Here is a 26,846-nt window from a genome sequence, read left to right as displayed (position 1 = left end):
TTTGAGACAGGACCTTCTTGTTCAGGGTCCATTCGAACATCCGAATCTGGTTTCCCTCCAACTGACGGCTTGGAGATTGAACGCTTGATTTTATCAAAGCGTGGGTTTTCAGATTCTGTAATAGATACTCTGATTCAGGCTAGAAAGCCTGTAACTAGAAAAATTTACCATAAAATATGGAAAAAATATATCTGTTGGTGTGAATCTAAAGGATTCCCATGGAACAAGATAAAAATTCCTAAGATTCTATCCTTTCTACAAGAAGGTTTGGAGAAAGGATTATCTGCAAGTTCTCTGAAGGGACAGATCTCTGCTTTATCTGTTTTACTTCACAAAAGACTGGCAGCTGTGCCAGATGTTCAAGCATTTGTTCAGGCTCTGGTTAGTATCAAGCCTGTTTACAGACCTTTGACTCCTCCCTGGAGTCTAAATCTAGTTCTTTCAGTTCTTCAAGGGGTTCCGTTTGAACCCTTACATTCCGTAGATATTAAGTTATTATCTTGGAAAGTTTTGTTTTTGGTTGCAATTTCTTCTGCTAGAAGAGTTTGAGTTATCTGCTCTGCAGTGTTTTCCGCCCTATCTGGTGTTCCATACAGATAAGGTGGTTTTGCGTACTAAGCCTGGTTTTCTTCCGAAAGTTGTTTCCAACAAAAATATTAACCAGGAGATAGTTGTACCTTCTTTGTGTCCGAATCCAGTTTCAAAGAAGGAACGTTTGTTACACAATTTGGAAGTAGTCCGTGCTCTAAAATTCTATTTAGAGGCTACTAAAGATTTCAGACAAACATCTTCCTTGTTTGTTGTTTATTCTGGTAAAAGGAGAGGTCAAAAAGCGACTTCTACCTCTCTTTCCTTTTGGCTTAAAAGCATTATCCGATTGGCTTATGAGACTGCCGGACGGCAGCCTCCTGAAAGAATCACAGCTCACTCCACTAGGGCTGTGGCTTCCACATGGGCCTTCAAGAACGAGGCTTCTGTTGACCAGATATGTAAGGCAGCGACTTGGTCTTCACTGCACACTTTTGCCAAATTTTACAAATTTGATACTTTTGCTTCTTCGGAGGCTATTTTTGGGAGAAAGGTTTTGCAAGCCGTGGTGCCTTCCATTTAGGTGACCTGATTTGCTCCCTCCCTTCATCCGTGTCCTAAAGCTTTGGTATTGGTTCCCACAAGTAAGGATGATGCCGTGGACCGGACACACCAATGTTGGAGAAAACAGAATTTATGCTTACCTGCTAAATTACTTTCTCCAACGGTGTGTCCGGTCCACGGCCCGCCCTGGTTTTTTAATCAGGTCTGATGAATTATTTTCTCTAACTACAGTCACCACGGTATCATATGGTTTCTCCTATATATATTTCCTCCTGTCCGTCGGTCGAATGACTGGGGTGGGCGGAGCCTAGGAGGGATCATGTGACCAGCTTTGCTGGGACTCTTTGCCATTTCCTGTTGGGGAAGAGAATATCCCACAAGTAAGGATGACGCCATGGACCGGACACACCGTTGGAGAAAGTAATTTATCAGGTAAGCATAAATTCTGTTTTATAGGCGATTCAAACTATGAATAAAGGATATGCTAAAATCTAAACCATCTTTGAATTTAAGGGATTGAAGAAAAAAAAAAATCGAAATACTGAGATACAAAACAAATCTAACACTGCTGATCAAAACTAAAAATTGTATACATACAAGGTTCTTAATTTAGCATCAGCTACACAGTTACATTGTACTGACAAGCTAAACTATCTAAAATGTAACTTTTTATGGGTAATGATATAAGTTTAATATCCCTTCAATACTTTGCATTTGACATTCTACTAGTCTATGGGGTAAACTGACCCTTAAAAAGGGTTCACCTTTGAGAACCTCATTCAGAACTAGCTTCCTCTTGTAGTGCAGGCTCTTTTAAAGGGAAACAGATCCTGACAGCCTAATATTTCACAAAATATTAAAGAACCATTAAATGCAGTAGAATTGCATCATAAAAAGACAATGCAAAAGCACTTAGTCTGAATGTCAAATGTGTAGATTTTTTTTTATTTCCAGACAAATTTCAGTCAGTTCAACTTTCCTTCCCCCTGTATCGTGACAGCTATCGGGCAATCACAAAATGCATATGTATATACTGTCATTTCATGCACATTATCAGTAGGAGCTAGTGCCTCAGTGTGTGTGTAAAAAGATTGTGCACATTTTGATATTGAAAGTGGTTTACAATTGCATGCTCTCTCTGAATCGTGGGTTGAAGCAGCAGGTTTTTTATTTTGTCCTAGTATTTGTCTTTATTTTCCGTTTTCATTTCAACCTGATATTACATGGTCTGTACTTAGTAACAAGCCTGCTAGGGATGTTCCGAATCTATGAAAAAAGATGCATCAGTGATATTTTTGGAATAGATTGTGCTTAGCAATTTTAGAGAGATATTGAGAGTAAAGCAGGTATACATTCACATACTGAGGACTTGGTTAAGAATGCATTTAATGTTTGTAATCTAAACCCCATTTCCATCTAAAGGAGAGTCCACAGCTTCATTCATTACTTGTGGGAATTAAGAACCTGGCCACCAGGAGGCAGCAAAGACACCCCAGCCAAAGCCTTAAATACCTCCCCCACTTCCCTCATCCCCCAGTCATTCTTTGCCTTTTGTCACAGGAGGATGGCAGAGGAGTTTCGGAGTAGTCTCTTATGGAGGGTAGTACTCTTCGCAGTGGGACTGGAGTTTTAAGTAGTCCTGTCAGCCTCTTAGTGAGAGCCTAGGCGAAAGTTAGAGTTGCAGGGAGTCTTTCTGCAAAACCATCGCGACTCAGATTAACAGCTCCATAAGCAATCAGCGTTGACGAGTTTCGCAGCCTGTTTTCTTCACTCAAGTCCATGTCAGGAGCGAGGCTACTAACCTGTCACACTTGAAGGGCCGTGTTCCTGTTCCACAACGTAGATTCTGGTAAGATAGTTTCAGGGTCACAGTGTGGCAACTTTTTATCTTTACAGAATCAAGGGTTAATATTCCTGGAAGGGAGATTATTGAACAGGGGGGTTTGTGTCATTGCTGCGAGATGAGGCTCTGGCAATGTATGGAACTTTCAGGTTACTTGCGGAAACTTTGCACAGTCATTTTTTTAGCGCGTTTTTCCCTAGTGCAGGGGTGGTCCTGCCAGGCATTCCATGTGACGGGTGTGGCTATCTATCCTTCCTGTTGATCTGTGGCGCAGGAAACGTAGTGGTTTCTGTAGTCCGGGTCCTAGGAGGTGCTGAGTGCCCCGGCCATTGGTGGTATAAAAGGTGCTTTTTTAATAAATAAAGTTAGTCTAACCAAATGCGTTAGCGCTGGAGGACTCTCCTTCCTTAATAAAGTCTCATTCCCGTCTTTAATTGTGAGGAGGTTCTGGTATATCAGCCTGCTCAACTATGTTCCACATGCCTCGATAAAGTTACAACATTTAAATGTAAACGGATGTCTAGTACTACTGAGCCGTCCGCCTCTGAGGGTTCTTCGTCCCGGGAGGTGCGTTTCCTACATTCAACTCCGGTTACACATGCAGCACCCCGGGTCCAACCGTTACTCCTTCGGGAGAGATTCGTTGGCCATCAGACTTTGCGGACCAACTGGAATCAGCGGTTTCAAAAGTGATCCATGCCTTACCACCTTCTGCTAAGCACAAGCGTAGGGTTTGTCCTCGCCGATGGAGTCAGTGTCATCTAAACCTCCGGCAGCGGAGGAGCCTGGTTATAGGTTTAGGATGGAAAATTTGCGCTGCTACGGTAGGTGCTTGCAACACTGGTGGTTCCGGAACCTAAGATACCGGAGGAACCTGCGATTCCTAAGCTTGACAAGGTATACGAGGACAGGGTAGTACCTCAGTCTTTCCCGGTTCCCATTAAGATGGCTAATATTATTAAGAACGAATGGAAGCGATTAGGTTCCCCGTTCCAGACTCTCAGCTTGAGCTGTGGGGGACCATACGCTCGCAAAGCGGACGACTATTCCCCATCGATAAAGAGCCCATGGATAAAAAGCTGGAAAACATGTTGAGAAAGATGTTTCAGCACACAGGGTTTGTTTTTCAGCCAGCAGCGGCGGTCGCTGGAGCTGCGACATATTGGTGTGAATCCCTGTGTGAAATGGTCGAGGGGGAGACATTTATCGACAACATACAGAAGATTAAGGCACTGAAGTTAGCCAATTCTTTCATCTGTGATGCCAATATGCAAAATTATTTGCCTGAATGCTAAGGTGTCAGGTTTTTCTGTTTCAGCGCACAGGGCTCTGTGGCTAAAATCTTGGTCTGTGGACATGACCTCTAAGGCGAGGCTGTTGTCCCTGCCTTTTGAAGGAAAGATCCTGTTTAGTCCAGGATTGGATTCGATTATATCCACGGTTATGGAAGGCAAGGGAGCTTTTCTACCGCAGGATGAGAAGGCTAAGCCTAAATTATCTACTTTTCATCCCTTTCGTGCGGATAAGGCCCAGCTCCAGCAATCCACCGCAAAAGCGGACCAGTCTAAGGGATCTTGGAAACCGGCTCAATCTTGGAACAAGTCTAAGCAGAGCAAGAAGCTCGCCGAGACAAAATCGGCATGAAGGGGTGGCCCAGACCGGTCTCTGCATCACATAGGGGGCAGATTATCTCTATTCTCAGATGCATGGTTGCAGGACGTTCAGGACCCTTGGGTTCTAGAAGTGGTCTCCCAGGGTTACAGGATAGGGTTCAGATCCCATCCGCCCAAGGGCAGATTCCTCCTGTCTTCAAGACCGGAGAAGAGAGATCTCGTCTCGGAGTTATCATACCAGTACCCCTAGCAGAAAGGGGTCTAGGGTACTATTCCAATCTTTTTGTGGTCCCAAAGGAGGAGGGCACGTTCCGCACCTCAAGTATTTAAACAAGTTTCTGAGTGTTCCATCGTTCAAAATGGAAACGATCAGATCTATTCTGCCCCTAGTTCAAGAGGGACAGTTCATGACAACTATACACTTGAAGGACGCTTACCTTCATGTGCCAATTCACAGGGACCACTTTAGGTTCCTAAGATTTGCGTTTCTGGACCAACACTTCCAGTTTGTGACCCTTCCTTTTAGTCTAGCGACGGCCCCAAGAGTTTTCACAAAGGTTCTGGGGGGCCCTGCTTGCAGTGGACAGATCCAGGGGCATGGTGGTGGACGACATCCTAGTTCAGGCGCCGTCGCTCGGCCTCGCAGAGGATCATTTGAGGGCTATTCTGCTCCAATCTCACGGGTGGAAGATAGAGTTCCTGGGTACGATACTCTGTACATGAAGATATTTCTCACAAATCAGTGGCGGAGGAAGCTTGCGTCCACCTGTCTTGCCCTTCAGTCCTCCACAAGCCCGTTGATGACCCAATGTATGGAGGTGCTAGGTCTCGTGATGTCAAGCATAGATGTCATCCCATTCACCAGGTTCCATCTCAGATTTATCACAGCTGATATCCATGAATGCTCGGACTCTGAACTTCCTCTCTTGGTGGATTCGTCCGGAGCAACTGTCCATGGGGACATCCTTCTTGCGACCGTCCTGGGAGATTGTGACCACGGACGCCAGACTGACAGGATGGGACGCTGTTTGGGGTGCCAGGATAGCACAAGGTGGTCCAGGGAGGAGTCTCTCCTTCCGATCAACATCCTAGATCAGATTCCAGACTGACAACAACATTAACTCAGTGGCTTACATCAACCATCAGGGGAGGGGGGTACGAGGAGCTCTCTCGCGATGAGAGGTGTCTTGGATTCTGGATTGGGCGGAGTCCTACGACTGCTCGCTTTGAGATTCACATTCTGGGTGTGGACAACTGGGAGGCAGACTCTCTCAGCAGACAATCCTTCCATCCGAGGGAATGGTCTCTTCACCCAGAGGTGCTTGCAGAGATTTGTCACAGATGGGGAGTGCCGGAGATAGATCTCATGGCGTCCAGACTCAATTGCAAGTTACCTCGATACGGGGCGAGGTCCAGGGATCCCCAGGCAGAGCTGATCGATGCCTTAGTGGTTCCTTGGGAATTCAGCCTAACTTACATTTTTCCCACTGTTACCACTTCTACCTTGCGTAGTGGCACGCATCAAACAGGAGCGGGCCCCGGCCATTCTGATTGCTCCTTCGTGGCCATAGAGGACGTGGTTTGCGGATCTGGTGGGGATGTCTTCCTCTCCGCCGTGGAGGTTACCCTGTCACAGGGCTCCTTTCAGCATCGAAATCTAGATTCTCTGAGGCTGACTGCGTGGAGGTTGAATGCCTTGTTTTAGCCAAGAGAGGCTTTTCAGAAAGTGTGATTGATACTCTAATTCAGGCAAGGAAGCCAGTCACTAGTCACATCTACCATAATGTGTGAAGGACTTACTTGTCCTGGTGTGAGAAGCATGGATATCCTTGGCACAAGGTGGAGGTATCCAGGATTCTGTCCTTTCTCCAGGATAGTTTGGAGAAGGGTCTTGCCGCTAGTTTCTTTAAAGAAACAGATTTCTACATTATCAGTTTTGTTGCATATACTCGCTGAGCTCCCCGACATTCAATCTTTTGTTCAGGCTCTGTCTAGAATTAGGAATATGTATATAGAGGCGCTTGTCTTGGATCCTTCTGTGTGTTGTAGTGCACACTGAAGAAAGAAACTTGACTTGTGATTCGCAGGAGTTAAAAACAAAATAATGTGCAGTATACTTACTCCGAAAATTTCAGAGTTCAGCTTCTTCATAAGGATCTATATCCCGATTTTCCCATATTGTGCTTTAGTATCTGCAGACAATGGAAATTACACTGCAGGTGATTGTATCTCTTAAAATGATATAAAGTGCAGTATACTCCGAGTAATTCGGAATCCGGCTCTTCAAAAGTGGTTGGTAACTTTGAAATACTTCCAAAAAGGCAGCAGAAAATACTTGTTGTAACAAACAAATATTTATTAAAACATATTTAAAAAGCTCTTCTTTTGGCTCTACGCGTTTCAACGACATAAATCAACATTGGAATGTTCTCAAGAATGATGAATACTTAAACAATATCATTCCCAATAAACCAATAATAACTTTCAGAAAGGGAACCAACTTTAAACAGAGACTAGCACCTTCCCTTATTAAAGGGATGAAGCCTCCAAAACCCATTCAAATTGCAAACCTGACAGGATTTTACACATGTGGACATTGCAAAGCGTGCAATTCCACCAAGAAAACACACAAGACATTTACTTCCACTGTAACAGGCAGATCCTATACAATAAAAGATTTCATTAGTTGCAAAACCAAAAATACAATTTATTTACTACAATGTAATTGTCAGATTCAATATTTAGGCCAAACTTCAAGATTCGTAAAGACACTAATATTAGAGCATCTTAACAAAATTGAAAAGGAGAAGGAAGATCATGGTGTTCCATTGCATTATAATAATTGCCCACTATATGATAAAAAACATCTATCATGGATTGGCATAGAAAAAGTTTCACTACATTGGAGAGGGGGGAGATAGAAAAAAGAACTTAATAAAAGAGAATTATGGTGGATACACACATTAAAAACATATGGACACTACGGTTTAAATAAAGACATTAGAGTGGCAGCGTTCATTTAATACAATACAGAGAGACTGCATATTTTTATTTCATTTTTTTATTTTTATTCATTTATTTATTCTGTATATCTATATGCTTTATTGAATTCAACCATTATTGAAATGTATTCATGGAGAGAAATTTTATTTGATGTAGAATGTAAAATGTTATCAAAATGTTTTAATCCATGTCTGAATCAATGTCACATATGTATGAACGAGACTTAATCAAATTCCACTGATATAAAGTCTCTTATATAATAGTCTAAAGAAGAATTTTATAACTAGTTAATTTTTAATCATTATTTTTTAGAGATAACATTCAATATAGTTAGAATTATAAAATTGTTTAAGTTGGTTTTTAGGAATTAATTTAATTTTTAAAATTATGTTGGTGACTTATTTAAAGATATGATAATTAATATGGTTCCAAGAAGTGTTTTTATCGTAATTGTTTTTGAATCGGAAATATATTGTCCAATATATGACCCAAAGTGATCTGCACTCTCTATTACATACCCCTTAGAGAAAATTCAGAGTATCGGTTATTATGGGAATATGGTGAAAACATCACTCACAAAAGGATTGGCCAACTCGGGACATGTGATACAGAACTGTCCGGACAAACCTGGAAACAGATTTTCACACACAAAGTATCTGGAACAACGCTCGCTATCCGATTGGTCTAACTGGAACACATGATAACGCATCCTTCGGCAGACCTGAAAGGGAACTGCACAGAATCGGGACTCGAAAGGGAACTACCACATTACTTCACTGTGATTGGTCAAATAACTTTTAATTTGTTTATACCGATCCGATAAATTGAGATTGAGCGAAATCGCTTAAGTACATAAGAAATTGCATTACTCTCAAACACAATCGGATGGGGATAAAAATAAAATGTTTTATTTGTGAGTCCTATTCCGGTGTTTAGCACCAGAACAGGAACATTGATTATCTGTATAAATACACCTTTAATACTCCAAGGCAGCACTTCCAATTGTTTTTACTGCTCTTGAAAAAGACGATTTAGTCGTTGAAACGCGTAGAGCCAAAAGAAGAGCTGTTTTAATAAATATTTGTTTGTTACAAGTATTTTCTGCTGCCTTTTTGGAAGTATTTCAAAGTTACCAACCACTTTTGAAGAGCCGGATTCCGAATTACTCTGAGTGAGTATACTGCACTTTATATCATTTTAAGAGATACAATCACCTGCAGTGTAATTTCCATTGTCTGCAGATACTAAAGCACAATATGGGAAAATCGGGATATAGATCCTTATGAAGAAGCTGAACTCTGAAATTTTCGGAGTAAGTATACTGCACATTATTTTGTTGTTAACTCCTGCGAATCACAAGTCAAGTTTCTTTCTTTAGTGTACACTACAACACACAGAAGGATCCAAGACCAACGCCTCTATATACATATTCCATATTCTACTCACAGTCCTTTTGGGAGAGACTGTTAGAAGGCTGCGGTCACCTAAGAGGGGAGTATTGTGCTCTATTCTAGTCATTCTGTACATTTTGTTGTTAACATCTAACATATCTGTATAGTATTTGAATTTATCTGTCTAGAATTAGGCCCGTCTTTAAGGTTTTGCAGAGAGTTCCGTTTGAACCTATGCATTCCATAGACATTAAGATTCTGTCCTGGAAGGTTCTCATCCTGTTGGCTATTGCATCGGCATGCAGAGTATCTGAACTAGCTGCCTTGCAATGTGATCCTCCTTATCTGGTGTTTCATGCGGATAAGGCTGTACTTTGCACTGGGTTGGGGTTTCTCCCCAAGGTGGTGTCCCACCGTAACATCAATCGGGAAATAACTTCTTTGTGTCCTAACCCTTATTCTTCAAAGGAGTGGTTACTTCATAACCTGAATGTGGTTCGTGCCTTGAAGTTCTATCTTCAGGCTCCAAAGGATTTCAGACAGTCTACATCTCTTTTTGTGGTGTATTCTGGGAAGCACAAAGGGCCTCTGCTACTTCTTTGTCGTTTTGGTTAAGGAGCTTGATTCGCTTTGCTTATGAGACAGCGTAACATAAGCCTCCTCCGAGGATCACGGCTCATTCAACTAGAGCTGTGGCTTCAACTTGGGCCTTCAAGAATGAGGCCTCTATGGAGCAAATTTGTAAGGCGGCTACTTGGTCCTCCTTACACACTTTTACAAATTTGATGTTTTTGCTTCTGCGGAAGCCGTTTTTGGGAGAAAGGTTTTTGCAGGCTGTGGTGCCCTCAGATTAGGGTCTGCCTGTTGCCCTCCCCGTTTCATTCAGTGTCCTCTAGAGCTTGGGTATATGTTCCCACAAGTAATGAATGAAGCCGTGGACTCTCCTCCCCTTTAGATGGAAAAACATAATTTATGCTTACCTGATAAATTTATTTCTCTTGTAGTGTATCCAGTCCACGGATCATCCATTACTTATGGGATATTAACTCCTCCCCAACAGGAAGTGCAAGAGGATTCACCCAGCAGAGCTGCTATATAGCTCCTCCCCTAACTGCCATTACCAGTCATTCGACCGAAAACATGCAGAGAAAGGAAAACCATAGGGTGCAGTGGTGACAGTAGTTTAATGGAAAAATTACCTGCCTTAAAGTGACAGGGCGGGCCGTGGACTGGATACACTACAAGAGAAATAAATTTATCAGGTAAGCATAAATTATGTTTTCTCTTGTTAAGTGTATCCAGTCCACGGATCATCCATTACTTATGGGATACCAATACCAAAGCTAAAGTACACGGATGACGGGAGGGACAGGCAGGCTCTTTATACGGAAGGAACCACTGCCTGAAGAACCTTTCTCCCAAAAACAGCCTCCGAAGAAGCAAAAGTGTCAAATTTGTAAAATTTGGAAAAAGTATGAAGAGAAGACCAAGTTGCAGCCTTGCAAATCTGTTCAACAGAAGCCTCATTCTTAAAGGCCCAAGTGGAAGCCACAGCTCTAGTAGAATGTGCTGTAATTCTTTCAGGAGGCTGCTGTCCAGCAGTCTCATAGGCTAACCGTATTATGCTACGAAGCCAAAAGGAGAGAGAGGTAGCCGAAGCTTTTTGACCTCTCCTCTGACCAGAATAAACGACAAACAGGGAAGACGTTTGTCGAAAATCCTTAGTTGCCTGTAGATAAAATTTCAGGGCACGGACTACATCTAGATTGTGTAGCAGACGTTCCTTTTTCGAAGAAGGATTAGGACACAAAGATGGAACCACAATCTCTTGATTGATATTCCTGTTAGTGACCACCTTAGGTAGGAACCCAGGTTTAGTACGCAGAACTACCTTGTCTGAATGAAAAATCAGATAAGGAGAATCACAATGTAAGGCAGATAACTCAGAGACTCTTCGAGCCGAGGAAATCGCCATTAAAAACAGAACTTTCCAAGATAACAACTTGATATCAATGGAATGAAGGGGTTCAAACGGAACCCCCTGTAAAACATTAAGAACTAAGTTCAAACTCCATGGTGGAGCAACAGTTTTAAACACAGGCTTGATCCTAGCTAAAGCCTGACAAAAAGCTTGAACGTCCGGAACTTCTTGAAACTAAGTATAATCACCACAGTCCTCTCACACATCCTATCTATTCGTTGGGTGCAAGAGAATGACTGGTAATGGCAGTTAGGGGAGGAGCTATATAGCAGCTCTGCTGGGTGAATCCTCTTGCACTTCCTGTTGGGGAGGAGTTAATATCCCATAAGTAATGGATGATCCGTGGACTGGATACACTTAACAAGAGAAACATAAATTATACTTACTTGATAATTTCATTTCCATTGAGGGGAGGAGAGTCCACGGCTCCTGCCCGTATCTTCGTTGAGCGGCCCTAAATTTATTTATCTTCTGGCACCTTTTTCACCCTGATATTTCTCCTGGTTCCCTCGGCAGAATGACTGGGTGAGATATTTAAGCCTTTGGCTGGGGTGTTTTTTCCTCCTCCTGGTGGCCAGGTTCTTAATTCCCACAAGTAATGAATGAAGCCATGGACTCTCCTCCCCTCAATGGAAATGAAATTATCAGGTAAGCATAATTTATGTTTTCTGGATTAAATTAAAAGTATTAAGAATGGGGGGCGTGTCTGGGTGGCAGCCATGTCAGGTGCAAATTTAAATGCTCCTCATAAGATCTCAATCTCACAATTATCTGTGGATAAAGGTGACATGTTCAACTTTACAGACCAGAGATCCCCCAAAGGAGACTTTACTGCTTCAATCGATACCTGTATTATGGTGATCCTCCTTACTGGAGCAATACTTGTGCTTATAAATGGTCTACTAGGTACCAACTATGGAAAGTACTATAACTTTGGCCAGTCTGCTCTGAGACATTCTGGCAAAATATATACCAGTTGGAAGATAGGAGTAGGATGACTTTCAACCTTTTTGTCCCAAATTGTCCTTTATGAAACATAAGGACGTACAGTATTTAGATTTCAGTTTGTTTTATCAATCTGATGGCCTATATGGACTGTACATTTACAGACTCCTATTTTTTTAAGGACCTCCCATGGCAAAAGTTAGATTTCATGGGTATAGGATTTTACCAGCCAAATGCAGAATGTGTAATGAAGTATAGGAGAGAGAAAAGAAAAGTCTTTTTAATAAAAAATAAAAAAAACGCTAGTTATAATTCCTTTAAAATAAGGCATGACTGTAATTTTAGGTGAATACGTTTTAACGATTCCCTTTACTGTTTTATTTTAGTGCTTTTTATTTTGAAATGGGGGTAGTACTTTTTTGTGTGTAGCATCACACAGACTACACTATTTTAATAAATGTATTATATTTACTCACAGGTCAATCTTAATTACTGATTCTCAACAAGTGCATTTCTCTAAGAAATGCTTCAGTTTCTCAATGAGTCAAGCTGTCTCGTAAGCTTATAGTGCTACTTTATCAATGTAGCATCTAAATAGTTATCAATCTGACTTGAAATAAAGCTCCAAGTGAGTAAATTTAAAGGGATACTAAACCCAGATTTTTCCGTCATGAATTTAATCCTATGATCCAATTCTGTTCCTTCTCTTGCTATCTTTATTTAAAAAAGCAGGAATGTAAGCTTAAAGGGACATTATACACTCAAAAAAATATTGGCTAATTAAATAAAATGTTTGATTTAGAGAAAGTTTGTAATTAAAGGGACATAATACTCATATGCTAAATCACTTGAAACTGATGCAGTATAACTGTAAAAAGCTGACAGGAAAATATCACCTGAGCATCTCTATGTAAAAAAGGAAGATATTTTACCTCACAATCTCCTCAGTTCAGCAGAGTAAGTTCTGTGTAAAAAGTTATACTCAGCTGCTCCCAGCTGCAGGTTAAAAAAAAAAAAAAATGAAGAAATGAACAGCAGCCAATCAGCATCAGCAGTGCTGAGGTCATGAACTCTTTTACTGTGATCTCATGAGATTTAACCTAACTCATGAGATTTCATTGTTACATTGAATAGGGAAATAATATGAGTGCACGAGGCTCATCCTTTCAGCTGTCCCGGGACATACATACTAATATGCTGCTTAGAAATCCTTTACAATGGGATGTGGCTACTGAGGAACTTTTGAGGTAAAATATCTTTCTTTTTTTACATATAGATGTTCAGGTGATATTTTCTAGTCAGCTTTTTACAGCTATGCTGCATCACTTTCAAGTGTTTCAACATTTGGGTATTATAGCCCTTTAACATGCATAAGCTATTTTGCTTCTAAAGCTGCTAAAAGTTGGAAGAAACTTTCATTTATTTAGCAGCATATGAATACGAACGTACGACCTATTACTTATACAGATAAGGTTTTTACCTCCCTAAGTAGTGTGCTTACAGCCAGCCGTCATGCTGGAGATCTTTGTTTAATGGGCAGTGTTTTATGCCCATTTTATGTTACTCTATGCTGAGCTCCGTTGCAAGTCTGCTGGTAATGTCGCAAAATCTTCCCTCCTCCATTACCAGGCAGTTAATTAGGTTATGCAGACACCGGAGGGGAAGTCTCACATACTGCTCTGAGTAATATGATCCCCATTTCAAGGAGATTGTAACTGCCTGGTAACGGAGGAGGGAAGATTTTGTGACATTACCAGCAGACTTACAACGGAGCTCAGCAGAGAGTAACTGAGTGAGTAGCTGCTTTGTCTGTAAAGTGAATCTGCAGCTTTTCCTACATTTGCATAAAACACTTCCCATTAAATAGCTCCAGCATGACGGCTGGCTGTAAGCACACTACTTAAGGTTTTTACCTCCCTCCCTATCTGTATTATGTTCGTATTCATATGCTGCTAAATAAATGCAAGTTTCTTCCAACTTTTAGCAGCTTTGGAAGCAAAATAGCTTATGTATGGTAATTACAAACTTTCTCTAAATCAAACATTTTATTTAATTAGCCAATATTTTTTCATTGTATAATGTCCCTTTAAGTGCTTCCCCATTTTTTGTTCAGCACCTAGGTAGCGCTTGCTGATTGGTGACTACATTTAGCCACCAATCAGCAAGCACTACCCAGGCGCTGAACTAAAAATGGGCCGGCTAATAAGCTTTAATTCCGGCTTTTTCAAATAAAGAAAGCAAGAGAAAAAAATCATAATAGGATTAAATTAGAAAGTTGCTTAAAATTGCATGCTCTATCTGAATCACAAAAGAAAAAAAAAGTGGGGTTAAGTATCCCTTTAAGATGACTTTGATAGCAAAATAAAATCCCTGACATGGAAATCATTGCATTGTGATTCACTTTAACAGTAAACCTGACATACCTGGTAGCAGAGTAAATCAATTATCGCAGTACAGAATTAAAGGATTAACTAAAGAAAGCAAGTTATGTGGTAAAGCAGCATTTTAACCTGGTTTCTGTGAAAACAGGAAGGGATAAGAATAGCACAGCCTAACCAGCTTCACGTCTAAGCTGTGTATGTTTTATCTCTCTGATCAACTTTATTTTGTTCTTTGAAATTAATGCTGACAAAAATTACATTGCAAATTGAATGGCTTGCTGGAGTCATTAGTACTGAACACCATTAGACAATTTCCCCAAATACATACTTACATATTTCAGTTCCAAGGGCATGTCCACTGACATTTTATCTGCTCTAAAACACAAGTATGTAGATTTGCAGGGGGGAAGGAATCTCACCTTAACAAAAGATGTGGGAAGTTCTTCAATATTCTGCATACCATCTTCAGTGGGCTTCAAAGGGTGACTATATTACCCTTCGAAAGACAATAACAGCATCATTCTTTCGCAATCTCAAATTTAAACATGCTCTAAAGGCAGATATAATTCTTATACATTGCAGTCAAATTAATTTATAAATGTATTCTTCCCTACTGTAAACATATTAGCTTAGTACAAAGTGAATTCAGATTCTAAAATCCTGAAAGTGTATACAAATCTCTAAGCCATCTGAATTTTTAATCAGGGCCAGATTTACCTTGGTAAAACCCCTAGGCAGAAGCTTCTCAGGAGCCCTCTCTCCCCCACCAGCTATATAAAATTTCCACGAGTTATGCACTAGGAACAAATTTAAATAAAGTGAGAAATTAGGCTATTTCCTGTGTGTTATGCCGAGCAGACCTGTACCGTTACTGTGATATTTTCTAACACTGTGTGCATGTGAATACAAATACACACTCCACATTAACATGCAATGCTATGTATTAAGGGAAATAAGTTACTACCGGTACTGCATAAATAAATAAGCAACTTTCCACGCAAAAAAGTGCCCTTTAAATTATTTTCCTTGTAGTTCCTTAAAGAGGATATTTAACTGGTGTTTGTGCTTATACAGTAGAGTTGCTTCCTTATGTAGATTTTATATGGTCAATAAAATAGTATGTTAGTTATTTGTATCCCTCTAAAATTAGGTTGCAACCACAAATACTAGTAGAGGTAAAACAATAAAAATCACTTCATTCCAATAAGTGGGAAATACAGAAATTCGAAAGTAGCCTTTATTGCTACTAAAATGAAGCAAGCTTATTATTTCAATTTTTGTTGCACAACGTCTCCATATAAAAGGTAAACTGTAGGGATTTAAATGTTTCAGCTGAAATATGATAAAATTATCAAAATATTAAAGGAATAGAAAGGTCAAACCTGAAATGCATTTCCATTTTGAATAGAAGCATTTTTTGCAACACACTTCAATTAGCAAACATTCTTCTAGTAAAAGCTATTATTGTTTTCAGTTGCATACACACATATGCTGTGCAGGCCCGTGCACCAGTATTCAAACATCAGTTGTTCTGAGAGTCCGCAATGGCTTGTATGGCATTGCCTTCACAGGTCCAATACACACCACCAGCTCTATGAAGTGTGGGGTACGGGCTCTCACATCATATGCGCATACGCTGCTGAAAACAGTAACACTTGCTAGAAGCATTTCTGCTGATGGAAGTATATCACAAAAATACTTCTATTTAAAACTGAAATGCACCCATGAATATTTCAATTTTGACCTGTTTATCCCTTTAAAGGGACATGTAACCCCAAGTTTTTCTTTCATGACAGAGCATACAATTTCTTAATATATAAATTTTCTTATGAATCATGAAAGTTTTAATTTTGACTGTCCCTTTAATGTTAAAACTCAATATACACATTGACTGTATAACAGAATATCTGCTAAGGTTGGTAGGTATAGATACTTAAAGTGACATAAAACCCAAATGTTTTCTTTCATGATTCAGATAGAGAATACAGTTTAAAACAACCTTCCAATTTACTTCTATTATCTAATTTGCTTTATTCACTTGATATCATTTGTTGAAAAGCATAACTAGACAGGCTTATTAGCTGCTGATTGGTGGCTGCACACAGATGCCTCATGTAATTGGCTCACCCCTGTGTATGGCTATTCAACAAAGGATGCCTAAAGAATAAAGCAAATTAGAACATACAATTTTTAACATTCCATCTGAATCATGAAAACATAATTTATGTAAGAATTTATCTGATAAATTAATTTCTTTCATATTGGCAAGAGTCCATGAGCTAGTGACGTATGGGATATACAATCCTACCAGGAGGGGCAAAGTTTCCCAAACCTCAAAATGTCTACAAATACACCCCTCACCACACCCACAATTCAGTTTAACAAATAGCCAAGACGTGGGGTGAAAAAAAAGTAAAAAGCATCAACAAGGAATTGGAATAATTGAGCTTTATACAAAAAATCATAACCACCATAAAAAGGGTGGGCCTCATGGACTCTTGCCAATATGAAAGAAATGAATTTATCAGGTAAATTCTTACATAAATTATGTTTTCTTTCATGAAATTGGCAAGAGTCCATGAGCTAGCGACGTATGGGATAGAAATACCCAAGATGTGGAACTCCACACAAGAGTCACTAGAGAGGGAGGGATAAATAATAAAGACAGCCAATTCCGCTGAAAAAAATTAATCCACAACCCAAATCATAAGTTTAATCTTATAAGAAAAAAACTTAAATTATAAGCAGAAGAATCAAATTGAAACGGCTGCCTGAAGAACTTTTCTACCAAAAACTGCTTCCGAAGAAGCAAAAACATCAAAATGGTAGAATTTAGTTAATGTATGCAAAGACCACCAAGTTGCTGCTTTGCAAATCTGATCAACTGAAGCTTCATTCTTAAAAGCCCAGGAAGTGGAAACTGACCTAGTAGAATGAGCTGTAATCCTCTGAGGCGGGGATTTACCCGACAGCGTGATGAATCAAAAGCTTTAACCAAGATGCCAAAGAAATGGCAGAAGCCTTCTGACCTTTCCTGGAACCAGAAGATATAACAAATAGACTAGAAGTCTTCCTGAAAACTTTAGTAGCTTCAACATAATATTTCAAAGCTCTCACTACATCCAAAGAATGTAAAGATCTTTCCAAAGAATTCTTAGGATTAGGACACAAAGAAGGGACAACAATTTCTCTGCTAATAATTGTTAGAATTCACAACTTTTGGTAAGAATTTAAATGAAGTCCGCAAAACTGCCTTATCCTGATGAAAAATCAGAAAAGGAGATTCACAAGAGCGAACAGATGATTCAGAAACTCTTCTAGCAGAAGAGATGACCAAAAGGAACAACACTTTCCAAGAAAGCAATTTAATGTCCAAAGAATGCATAGGCTCAAACGGAGGAGCCTGTAAAGCCATCAAAACCAAATTAAGACTCCAAGGAGGAGAGATTGATTTAATGACAGGCTTGATTCGAACCAAAGCCTGTACAAAACAGTGAATATCAGGGAGTTTAGCATTTTTTCTGTGGAATAAAACAGAAAGAGCAGAGATTTGTCCTTTTAAAGGAACTTGCAGACAAACCTTTATCCAAACCATCCTGAAGAAGCTGTAAAATTCTGGGAAGTCTAAAAGAATGCCAAGAAAATTTATGAGAAGAACACCATGAAATGTAAGTCTTCCAAACCCGATAATAAATCTTTCTAGAAACAGATTTACGAGCCTGTAACATAGGGCTAGATTTATTAATGCCCTACGGCTGCAAGTTCTCACAAGAACTTGCTCGCCGTCATTTATCAAGCAGCAGTCACCAGACCGCTGCTTCCTTAGCCTCTTCGCCACCTCTGTGGTGAAATTCAATCTCCTCTGTCTAGTCAGACCGAGGAGATTGACAGCTCCTGCCCGCGCGTGATTGGCTGTGCGCGGTATTGCACGCGAGCGCAAAATCGCGCTTGTGTGCAATGCCGAATACCTGCGGGTATTTTCGTCCCACCACAGGCGAGCTGAGGCGTACAGGGGCGCGTATAAATCTAGACCATAGTATTAATCACCGAGTCAGAGAAAACTCTATGACTAAGCACTAGGCGTTCAATTTCCATACCTTCAAATTTAATGATTTGAGATCCTGATGGAAAAACGGACCTTGAGATAGAAAATCTGGTCTTAATGGAAGTGGCCAAGGTTGGCAACTGGACATCCGAACAAGATCTGCATGTCAAAACCTGTGAGCCCATGTAAGAGCCACCAGCAACACAAACGATTGCTCCATGATGATCTAGGAGATCACTCTTGGAAGAACTAGAGGCGGAAAAATATAAGCAGGTTGATAACCCCAAGGAAGTGTCAAAGCATCCACTGATTTCGCCCGAGAATCCCTGGACCAGGACAGGTACCAGGGAAATTTCTTGTTTAGATGAGATGCCATCAGATCTATTTCTGGAAGCCCCCACATCTGAACAATTTGAAAAAAACACATCTGGGTGAAGAGACCACTCTCCCGGATGTAAAGTTTGACGACTGAGATAATCCGCTTCCCAATTGTCTATACCTGGGATATGGACCGCAGAAATTAGACAGGAGCTGGATTCTGCCCAAACAAGTATCCGGGATACTTCATTCAAAGCCTGAGGACTGGGAGTCCCACCCTGATGATTGAAATACGCCACAGTTGTGTCATTGTCTGTCTGGAAACAAATGAACGGCTCTCTCTTCAATAGAGGCCAAAACTGAAGAGCTCTGAGAATCGCACGGAGTTCCAAAATATTGATTGGTAATCTCGCCTCTTGAGATTTCCAAACCCCTTGTGCTGTCAGAGATCCCCAAACAGCTCCCCAACCTGAAAGACTCGCATCTGTTGTGATCACAGTCCAGGTTGGACGAACAAAAGAGGCCCCCTGAACTATGATGGTGATCTAACCACCAAGTCAGAGATAGTCCAACATTGGGATTTAAGAATATTAATTGTGATATCCTTGTATAATCCCTGCACCATTGGTTCAGCATACAATGCTGAAGAGGTCTCATGTAAAAACGAGCATAGGGGATCCTGCCCGATGCTGCAGTCATGAGACCTAAAACCTCCATGCACATAGCTACTGAAAGGAATGACCAATTTTAGTTGTCTCTTGTCTGTTAGAGACAGAGTCATGGACACTGAATCTATCTGGAAACCTAAAAAGGTGACCCTTGTCTGAGGAATCAAAGAACTCTTTGGTAAATTGATCCTCCAACCATGTCTTTGAAGAAACACTAGTTGATTTGTGTGAGATTCTGCAGAATGTATAGACTGAGCTAGTACCAAGATATCGTCCAAATAAGAAAACACTGCAATACCCCGTTCTCTGATTACAGAGAGTAGGGCACCGAGAACCTTTGAAAAGATTCTTGGAGCTGCCGCTAGGCCAAAAGGATGAGCAACAAATTGGTAATGCTAGTCTTCAAAAGAGAATCTCAGGAACTGATAGTGATACGGATGCATCGGAATATGAAGATATGTATCCTGTAAGTCTATTGTGGACATATAATGCCCTTGCTGAACAAAAGGCAGAATAGTCCTTATAGTCACCATTTTGAATGTTGGTACTCTTACATAACGATTCAAAACTTTTAGATCCAGAACTGGTCTGAATGAATTTTCTTTCTTTGGAACAATGAATAGATTTGAATAAAACCCCAGACCCTGTTACTGAAAAGGAACCGGCATGATTACCCCAGATAACTCAAGGTCTGAGACACACTTCAGGAAAGCCTGCGCTTTCTCTGGGTTCACTGGAATGCGTGAGAAAAAAAAACTTCTCACAGGCGGTCTTACTCTGAAACCTATTCTGTACCCTTGAGAGACAATGTTCTGAATCCAATGATTTTGGACTGAATTGATCCAAATAGCCTTGAAAAATTTTAATCTGCCCCCTACCAGCTGAGCTGGAATGAGGGCCGCACCCTCATGCGGACTTGGGCTCTGGTTTAGATCTCTTAAATGGCTTGGATTTATTCCAGATTGAGGAAGGCTTCCAATTAGAGACAGATTTCTTAGGGGAAGGAATAGGTTTCTGTTCCTTATTTTGTCGAAAAGGAACGAAAACGGCTGGAAGCTTTATATTTGCCCTTAGATTTTTTTTATCCTGAGGCAAAAAAGCTCCCTTCCCCCCAGTAACTGTTGAAATTATTGTATCCAACAGAGAACCAAAAAATGTATTACCTTGGAAAGAAAGAGATAGCAATGTCGATTCAGAAGTCATATCAGCATTCCAAGATTAAATTAAAGCTCTTCTAGCTAAAATAGCTAAATACATATATCTAACATCAATTCTGATATCAAAAATGGCATCACAAATGAAATTATTAGCATGTTGAATTAATTTAACAATGCTATACACATTATGATCTGATACTTGTTGCGCTAAAGTTTTCAACCAAGAAGTTGAAGCAGCTGCAACATCCGCCAAAGAAATAGCAGGCCTAAGAAGATGACCTGAACATAAATAAGCCTTCCTTAGATAAGATTCAAGCTTCCTATCTAAGGACGCAATAAATTTTAGCATTTTGCACACTCGCGAGCCTAATACAGCCCGCAATTTAGAAAAAGAGTCAATTTGAAAAAGACTAAACCCCGGGTAAGAAATTATTATTTATTTTTTTTTTTTTATAAAATGCATTTCCCAGATATGAAACCGACAGTCTGCAAAAAGGAAATATACTGAAAACCTGAATCATGGCAAATATAAGTACAAACATATATTTAGAACTTTATATATAAAGTGCCAAACCATAGCTGAGAGTGTCTTAAGTAAATGAAACACTTACCAAAAGACACCCATCCACATATAGCAGATAGCCAAACCAGTACTGAAACGGTTATCAGTAGAGGTAATGGAATATGAGAGTATATCGTCGATCGGAAAAGGGAGGTAGGAGATGAATCTCTACAACTGATAACAGAGAACCTATGAAATAGATCCCCGTTAGGAAAACCATTGCATTCAATAGGCGATACTACCTTCACATCCCTCTGACATTCACTGTACTCAGAGGAATCGGGCTTCAAAAGAGCCGAGAAGTGCATATCAACGTAGAAATCTAGCACAAACTTACTTCACCACCTCCATAGGAGGCAAAGTTTGTAAAACTGAATTGTGGGTGTGGTGAGGGGTGTATTTGTAGGCATTTTGAGGTTTGGGAAACTTTGCCCCTCCTGGTAGGATTGTATATCCCATAAGTCACTAGCTCATGGACTCTTGCTAATTTCATGAAAGAAAGAACATTTTGGGGTTTAATGTCCCTTTAAAGAGCAATGCAAATGATACATATTAACTCCAAAACACATTATCTGATATGTAATAAGTGGCAGTGATGGAATTAACTTGTAATCACTAACTTGTAAATACCTCAATTGTGCAGTAAAGTACTGATTCTAAAATCATCATCTGCTCCTCCCGTGTTGTGTGTATCATCTGACTTCTGTTTCACATCTGATTGGCTCACCTCATATTACAGGAACTAACAAGGATTCTTGAACATATAGTTCTTCTGGGTTTATTTGGTTATTCAATGCAAAACAGATCTGCAACTCCCTCAATTCAATGCAGAAAAAGAATGTGTAGATTGGCAGTAAAATGCAACCAATCAGTTTTCAGATTTAAGAAATCTGCCCTTTATCCACTAAAGATTTCCTGAACATCCATCCATCAGTGATATTCAAGCATTATATGTGCTCCCAAGATGCTCCCCCTGCGGGCAAGATGCCCCATAGGCAGCTGCCTATTTCTTATAATGGGAAATCCGGCCCTGGTTCTAAATTATTTGTAGTGGTGACAAAACTTCAGTCTTCATATTAACATATTCTGCATTTATTTCACAGATCTAACTTTTGAAAAAAAAATGTAAGAAATTCCCAAATCCCATTACACCTCTGCATATTTTTACAAATTTTATTTGGATGTAGTACACATATTGACATTTATTAGGTATGTGTATTGGTGTGAAAAATGAGGGTTTTTTTCTTGAGGTACGTGCAACATCCAATTGTAAGACACCGTTTTTAGCAGAAAAAATATAAATGCATTGTTGTAGAATAAAAAAAAAATTAAAAAAAAAAGAAAAAACATTTCAGATTATGAGTTATTTGTAGAGTGCCAACCGATTTCACAGCGCTTGAATACACAAAAGTAGTGTACTTAGTGGCACACTTTTTTTTTACTTACAATATTATAGCTTAATTTATTAACTTGAGTGGAAATGACGGTGGTTTTACATTGATATCGTTTTTAAAAAACAAAAATAAAAATGGAGTTTCTGATCTAGAAAACAGATAAACTTGATTTTTGGTTCATCATACTTTAATTTTTTTATATTTTCATTGTAGTGTTGTTTATAGGCTTTGAAATGAAAAGGTTTACAATTTACAAAGCCTCAGCTGCAGTATGTCTGTCTGTTATTCAGCCCTCAGCACAGAATAAAATGAAGGAAAAAAAACTGAATACAAAATTTACAGTATTTTTTTTTTTTTTTTTACAATACTAATACAAAAACATATGAGCAACAATAACACACATTAACTTTAAGTTAAAATTTGCTCACATTATAAAAAACAGAATAATAAAATTCCAGAGGTAATATACAATATTGAATATGTTTTTACAAACGTACATTTATTTGTGTCACTTAACTTCAAAATTCTAGCACTTAAATGTATTTTGTAATACTGAGGTAATGCAAATATATAAACATGTGCATTATATATTGTAAAGGGGATGAGGATGTTACAAAAGTAATGTATAAATAGCGAATCAAATCAGCCTAACAGTATATAACTCATTCTTAAAAATAAAACATTACAGAAATGTTGAATTATCTAAAACAAAATTACCAACTTCACAATTTAGCAATAACATCTAAACATAACAATATTAGTTACATTTTCTACAGCTTTTAAATACTGGAGGATCTGTAACATAAAGAGAAAATTGGAAGCAGTCTTGTTGCACTTAAGTCAATACAGTCTTACATTTAATTAACACTTGAACTTTCTGTAATTTGTCAGTCCAACTGTGCAACAAAATCCATAGATCTTTCGTATATATTTAAAAATGTTGTCATAAATAAAAGCATTTGTGTATTTTGCAACTTAGTGCATGAGGGCTGATGAGAAATGTTCATTTAAAACTGTATTTAATGGAGTTCTTTTGGAGTTTAAAAAAATAAATTAAAAAAGGGGGGTTAAAAAAAAAAAAAAAGTTTCTTCCCGAAAAGTTAAAAACGGTGTTAAAAGCACTCTGCTATGCAATGTTAAGAGTGTGTCTCTTTAAAAGCGTCTGCCACCTGGCGGTCCAGGCCATCTCTGGCCCCGGCCAGGTGGCGGAGGATGTACTGCAGTACCACGTCCATTGGGAAAGCTGTATAAAAGGATAAAATCACAATTGTTTGCTAGGTTTCAAACTTCAAAAAATAAAACAACAACAAGGTATATAGTGATTTTGAAACTATTTTATAAAAATAAAAAAAAGACAGATGCATGCAGCAGTAATTATATTGCTAATGTTCAGTGTGACAATTTATAAAACAAGGCTTAGTATTATAGCTAAAATGTCTATATAATATACTACTGGGGGGTAGTTTAAATGATGTTAATGGGAAAACAAATAAGTGATAGCAAGTTGTATTTGCCTTTAAACAATACAGAGAGGCAGAAATGCAACAAAGTTACATAATCCTAACTTGTCTCCTTCCACATAATCAGTTCCATCATGCTCCAGTTACACGTATAGTAACGCTTTCAGATTTACAGGACAACAAGAACCAATAGAAAAATAACTCGTCCATCCCAGGAGACACAATTCATTATTGAAGGCAACAGTAACAAAAAATGTGCGACATACTGAAGTGTGCAGTACATGTTTAGAGATATGCTTGAGTGGCTGGCTAAACTAATACATTTATGTACATGAGAGAGATGTTTATAAAGGGACATGAAACCGCAAATGTTTTTTCATGATTTAGGTAGACTATACAATTTTAAACAACTTTCCAGTTTACTTCTTTTATCAAAGTTGTTTCATTCTCTTGGTATCATTTGTTGAAGGAGCAGCAATGCACTACTGGTTTCTAAGTGAACGCATGGGTGAGCCAACGAAAAACATAATTTATGTAAGAACTTACCTGATAAATTCATTTCTTTCATATTAGCAAGAGTCCATGAGCTAGTGACGTATGGGATATACATTCCTACCAGGAGGGGCAAAGTTTCCCAAACCTCAAAATGCCTATAAATACACCCCTCACCACACCCACAATTCAGTTTAACGAATAGCCAAGAAGTGGGGTGATAAGAAAAAAGTGCGAAAGCATATAAAATAAGGAATTGGAATAATTGTGCTTTATACAAAAAAATCATAACCACCCCAAAAAAAGGGCGGGCCTCATGGACTCTTGCTAATATGAAAGAAATGAATTTATCAGGTAAGTTCTTACATAAATTATGTTTTCTTTCATGTAATTAGCAAGAGTCCATGAGCTAGTGACGTATGGGATAATGATTACCCAAGATGTGGATCTTTCCACACAAGAGTCACTAGAGAGGGAGGGATAAAATAAAGACAGCCAAATTCCTGCTGAAAATAATCCACACCCAAAATAAAGTTTAACGAAAAACATAAGCAGAAGATTCAAACTGAAACCGCTGCCTGAAGTACTTTTCTACCAAAAACTGCTTCAGAAGAAGAAAATACATCAAAATGGTAGAATTTAGTAAAAGTATGCAAAGAGGACCAAGTTGCTGCTTTGCAAATCTGATCAACCGAAGCTTCATTCCTAAACGCCCAGGAAGTAGAAACTGACCTAGTAGAATGAGCTGTAATTCTCTGAGGCGGAGTTTTACCCGACTCAACATAGGAAAGATGAATTAAAGATTTCAACCAAGATGCCAAAGAAATGGCAGAAGCTTTCTGGCCTTTTCTAGAACCGGAAAAGATAACAAATAGACTAGAAGTCTTTCTGAAAGATTTAGTAGCTTCAACATAATATTTCAAAGCTCTAACAACATCCAAAGAATGCAACGATTTCTCCTTAGAATTCTTAGGATTAGGACATAATGAAGGAACCACAATTTCTCTACTAATGTTGTTGGAATTCACAACTTTAGGTAAAAATTCAAAAGAAGTTCGCAACACCGCCTTATCCTGATGAAAAATCAGAAAAGGAGACTCACAAGAAAGAGCAGATAATTCAGAAACTCTTCTGGCAGAAGAGATGGCCAAAAGGAACAAAACTTTCCAAGAAAGTAATTTAATGTCCAATGAATGCATAGGTTCAAACGGAGGAGCTTGAAGAGCCCCCAGAACCAAATTCAAACTCCAAGGAGGAGAAATTGACTTAATGACAGGTTTTATACGAACCAAAGCTTGTACAAAACAATGAATATCAGGAAGAATAGCAATCTTTCTATGAAAAAGAACAGAAAGAGCAGAGATTTGTCCTTTCAAGGAACTTGCGGACAAACCTTTATCTAAACCATCCTGAAGAAACTGTAAAATTCTCGGAATTCTAAAAGAATGCCAAGAAAAATGATGAGAAATACACCAAGAAATATAAGTCTTCCAGACTCTATAATATATCTCTCTAGATACAGATTTACGAGCCTGTAACATAGTATTAATCACAGCGTCAGAGCAACCTCTCTGACGAAGAATCAGGCGTTCAATCTCCATACCTTTAAATTTAAGGATTTCAGATCCTGATGGAAAAAAGGACCTTGTGACAGAAGGTCTGGTCGTAGCGGAAGAGTCCACGGATGGCAAGAGGCCATCCGGACAAGATCCGCATACCAAAACCTGTGAGGCCATGCCGGAGCTACCAGCAGAACAAACGAGCATTCCTTCAGAATCTTGGAGATTACTCTTGGAAGAAGAACTAGAGGCGGAAAGATATAGGCAGGATGATACTTCCAAGGAAGTGATAATGCATCCACTGCCTCCGCCTGAGGATCCCGGGATCTGGACAGATACCTGGGAAGTTTCTTGTTTAGATGGGACGCCATCAAATCTATTTCTGGAAGTTCCCACATTTGAACGATCTGAAGAAATACCTCTGGGTTTAGAGACCATTCGCCCGGATGCAACGTTTGGCGACTGAGATAATCCGCTTCCCAATTGTCTACACCTGGGATATGAACCGCAGAGATTAGACAGGAGCTGGATTCCGCCCAAACCAAAATTTGAGATACTTCTTTCATAGCCAGAGGACTGTGAGTTCCTCCTTGATGATTGATGTATGCCACAGTTGTGACATTGTCTGTCTGAAAACAAATGAACGATTCTCTCTTCAGAAGAGGCCAAAACTGAAGAGCTCTGAAAATTGCACGGAGTTCCAAAATATTGATCGGTAATCTCACCTCCTGAGATTCCCAAACTCCTTGTGCCGTCAGAGATCCCCACACAGCTCCCCAACCTGTGAGACTTGCATCTGTTGAAATTACAGTCCAGGTCGGAAGCACAAAAGAAGCCCCCTGAATTAAACGATGGTGATCTGTCCACCACGTTAGAGAGTGTCAAACAATCGGTTTTAAAGATATTAATTGAGATATCTTTGTGTAATCCTTGCACCATTGA

General features: G+C 39.3%; 1 protein-coding gene and 1 long non-coding RNA gene across 2 annotated transcripts in view; both read right to left on the bottom strand.

Moving 5' to 3' along the window:
* Window positions 1–2,016: 2,016 nt before the first annotated feature.
* On the bottom strand, window positions 2,017–16,537 carry LOC128657935 (uncharacterized). The gene is made up of 2 exons (XR_008402126.1): window positions 14,669–16,537; window positions 2,017–2,358 (listed from the first exon to the last, which is right to left on the bottom strand). It is a non-coding gene; the product is annotated as an uncharacterized LOC128657935 (long non-coding RNA).
* A 6,025-nt stretch (window positions 16,538–22,562) lies between these two features.
* The window catches only part of LOC128657934 (uncharacterized), a 28,053-nt gene continuing 23,769 nt past the window's right edge, over window positions 22,563–26,846 (bottom strand). Inside the window, exon 6 of the mRNA XM_053712358.1 lies at window positions 22,563–23,636. Coding sequence (XP_053568333.1) covers window positions 23,546–23,636 — 91 coding nt within the window. The 3' untranslated portion in view covers window positions 22,563–23,545. The remainder of the gene's footprint in view (window positions 23,637–26,846) is intronic.

This window comes from Bombina bombina, chromosome 4, assembly GCF_027579735.1.
Source record: "Bombina bombina isolate aBomBom1 chromosome 4, aBomBom1.pri, whole genome shotgun sequence".
In the NCBI taxonomy this organism is placed as follows: Eukaryota; Metazoa; Chordata; class Amphibia; order Anura; family Bombinatoridae; genus Bombina; species Bombina bombina.
Note: the sequence above shows the minus strand (reverse complement) of the source record. Positions and strands in the feature narration are given on the sequence as shown.